This window comes from Littorina saxatilis, unplaced genomic scaffold (assembly GCF_037325665.1).
Source record: "Littorina saxatilis isolate snail1 unplaced genomic scaffold, US_GU_Lsax_2.0 scaffold_828, whole genome shotgun sequence".
NCBI lineage: Eukaryota > Metazoa > Mollusca > Gastropoda > Littorinimorpha > Littorinidae > Littorina > Littorina saxatilis.
The window spans coordinates 31,914-34,413 of NW_027129346.1; the positions used below are offsets into that span (position 1 = coordinate 31,914).

At 41.8% G+C, this 2,500-nt stretch overlaps 1 protein-coding gene across 1 annotated transcript in view; it reads right to left on the minus strand.

The window, feature by feature from the left end:
- The window catches only part of LOC138957621 (sialin-like), a gene marked incomplete in the record, with an annotated part of 8,425 nt that overhangs the window by 5,849 nt on the left and 76 nt on the right, over positions 1 to 2,500 (minus strand). The window contains 2 exon segments of the mRNA XM_070328708.1: positions 892 to 1,325; positions 2,492 to 2,500. The exon segment at positions 2,492 to 2,500 is cut by the window's right edge and continues 76 nt beyond it. Coding sequence (XP_070184809.1) covers positions 892 to 1,325; positions 2,492 to 2,500 — 443 coding nt within the window.

A 2,500-nucleotide genomic window follows, 5' to 3' on the forward strand; every position in this document is an offset into this window, starting at 1 on the left:
ACAAGAAAGGTAGGTTGTTAGAACGTTTGTTATTGACAAAACAATACAGGGTGACCCAAAATGAGTGCAACCCATAAAAGTACTCACAACTGCTACAAATGTGAATGGATTGAGTTTAGTTTTAACACACATCAACGTAAGATGATTACAATTAAGTTCTGAAAGTTGGAGTCATTTCGGTTGGGTGGTCCACATGTTCGCGACGTAGAAGGATATGCTCCAAATGTCCACCGCGTTGAATGCGCCGTGCAAAATTGTCCACCACGCGGACACATTCTGCCCCTGGAATCCTCCTGATCTTTGTTGTTATTGCAGCTTTCAAGTCCATGATTGTCTGGGGGTTGTCCTCACAGACGTGGTCTTTCAAATAACCCCACAAAGAGAAATCGGGGAGGGTTAAGGTCAGGTGGACAATTTTTCACGGCGCATTCAGGAGTGTCTCCGTCATGGTGGTGGACATTTGAAGCATATCCTTCAACGTCGCTAACATGTGGACCACCCAACCGAAATGACTCCAACTTTCAGAACTTAATGTTTATCAACTTACGTTGATGTGTGTTAAAAATAAACTCAATCCATTCACATTTGTAGCAGTTGTGAGTACTTTTATGGGTTTCACCCTGTACATCCACAGATATTTCGACCCAACGGCGGTCTTTTAAGTGAACAGACAAACAAGTATCCACACACAACTTATCTTGATAGAATCAGTGTACGTCCACTCGTCAGGAAGCCGAGCGAATAAACATTTATTTAAGTGTATCTGTTATATATTGGCATTGTATGTGTTATGCAAATGCAACAACACTCTCTTCGAGTTCATTTGCTTAATTTATTGTATAATTTCAAGATTTCACTATTACATGCAGTTACGATGTATTGTGCCTATACCTCGACATCAGACCCGCTACTATTCATGACCGCAGAAACACCATTTCTCACAGTCTCGTTGGGGAAGACTTCACTCCTGCTAGAGTTCTCTCCCTTCACAACTCTTTCGTACTCAAGGTTAGAAATGCACACGATGGCCATGGAGAGGCAGTGACGCAATAACATGACTAGCAACGTCATCAGACTTCCCATGTACGCCAGCACCCATCGACAGGAAGTGACGTGTTGCCACGTGGTCTCTCTTGTATCCACGGTTGGGACTTGATCATTGCGACTGTCGTTGCTGTTGTTAGCGATGGTGTTGAAGGTTGTTGTCGCCGGTGCGGCGACGATGATGGTAGTGTTGGAAGATTTGGAGTGAATATTTGCTGCAGGGAATGCGAATGTTGTGGTTGAGCTGCCATCGTGTTTGTTGTTTGCCGCACGTTTACGTCCTGAAATTTAAAACAAATTCAAGATAATAGACGGAATCCGGAGATAACTGTGTCGGGTTTGTATGGGTTTTGAAAGAGTAATTGCTCTTGCTTTTAGTGAGGCAAGCTTTCTACATGTGCTTCTTGTCCACGTGTGTCAGACACACCCCTCGCTAGTGACTGGACTATACTTTCAACAGGGAAAGTCTGCCTCACTAAAAGCAAGAGTATTCCCTCTTTCATGTACAAATCTTACAAGAGTTATTTCCGAACATCGTCTGTTACAGTAGTAGGACAGTATTCCGGGACGTACCCCCACACAATATTTTCAACTTTTTGAAAGAGATTATGATTTTTAACTAGATGTCAAGTGCCGACAGCCCGTTCTGAGTTTTAAGGAAACTTCTACTGTTTACTGTAATGTTCCTTACAAGGTAATAGTTTTTAAAGGCCGAGACTCAAACAGAAAATAAGATCGATGCTGAATCGGTCATGACACCCCCCACCCCCTCCCCCCTCACACACACCCCCTCTTGAGACAAGAACAAAAGATTTGACAGTAGGACATAACCGGCAGAGTAATGTTGGTGTCAAGTAGTCAGGTTCTGTCATTTGAAACAGAACCTTCTGCATATTGGCATAGCTAGGTTTCACTGGTGATTTTAATTCAACAACACATTGTCTTAATTTGCACAGGAGGCAGCCAGGCTGTTTATTTTATATATGAATCTGAAGAATGATATTATCCGGATAAAAAGCCTTAACATGTATGTAGAGGAGAACACGAGAGAGAGTGTCTTTAAGATGTGATGATGAAAACAGATTATGTTGCGGTTGTTGTTATTGTTTTTGTATTTTCCAGGCTGGAAGATATCATGGGTCTAACGCCAATAGTTATTAGTTCCAATTTTGCCTGTGTTAAGTATGGTATAAAAAAGAAAGAGGTATAGTATGACAACACTAGGTATATCATGACAATTTTGCTCTCGATTTTGTCAGCTCGTCTTTTCGTTCCCTATGTTGTACGTTTATTGCTTTGTATTTGTCTTGTTTTGTTTGTCTCCACATACGTTATAATACGTCTGTGATGTTACAGACAGGATTCATCAACTGGGAATGTAACAATGTGTGTATGTCGAACAAAAAAACACCGATGTGCTGAAGCGGGTGCTGATCAAGAGTCATACCTTGCTCAG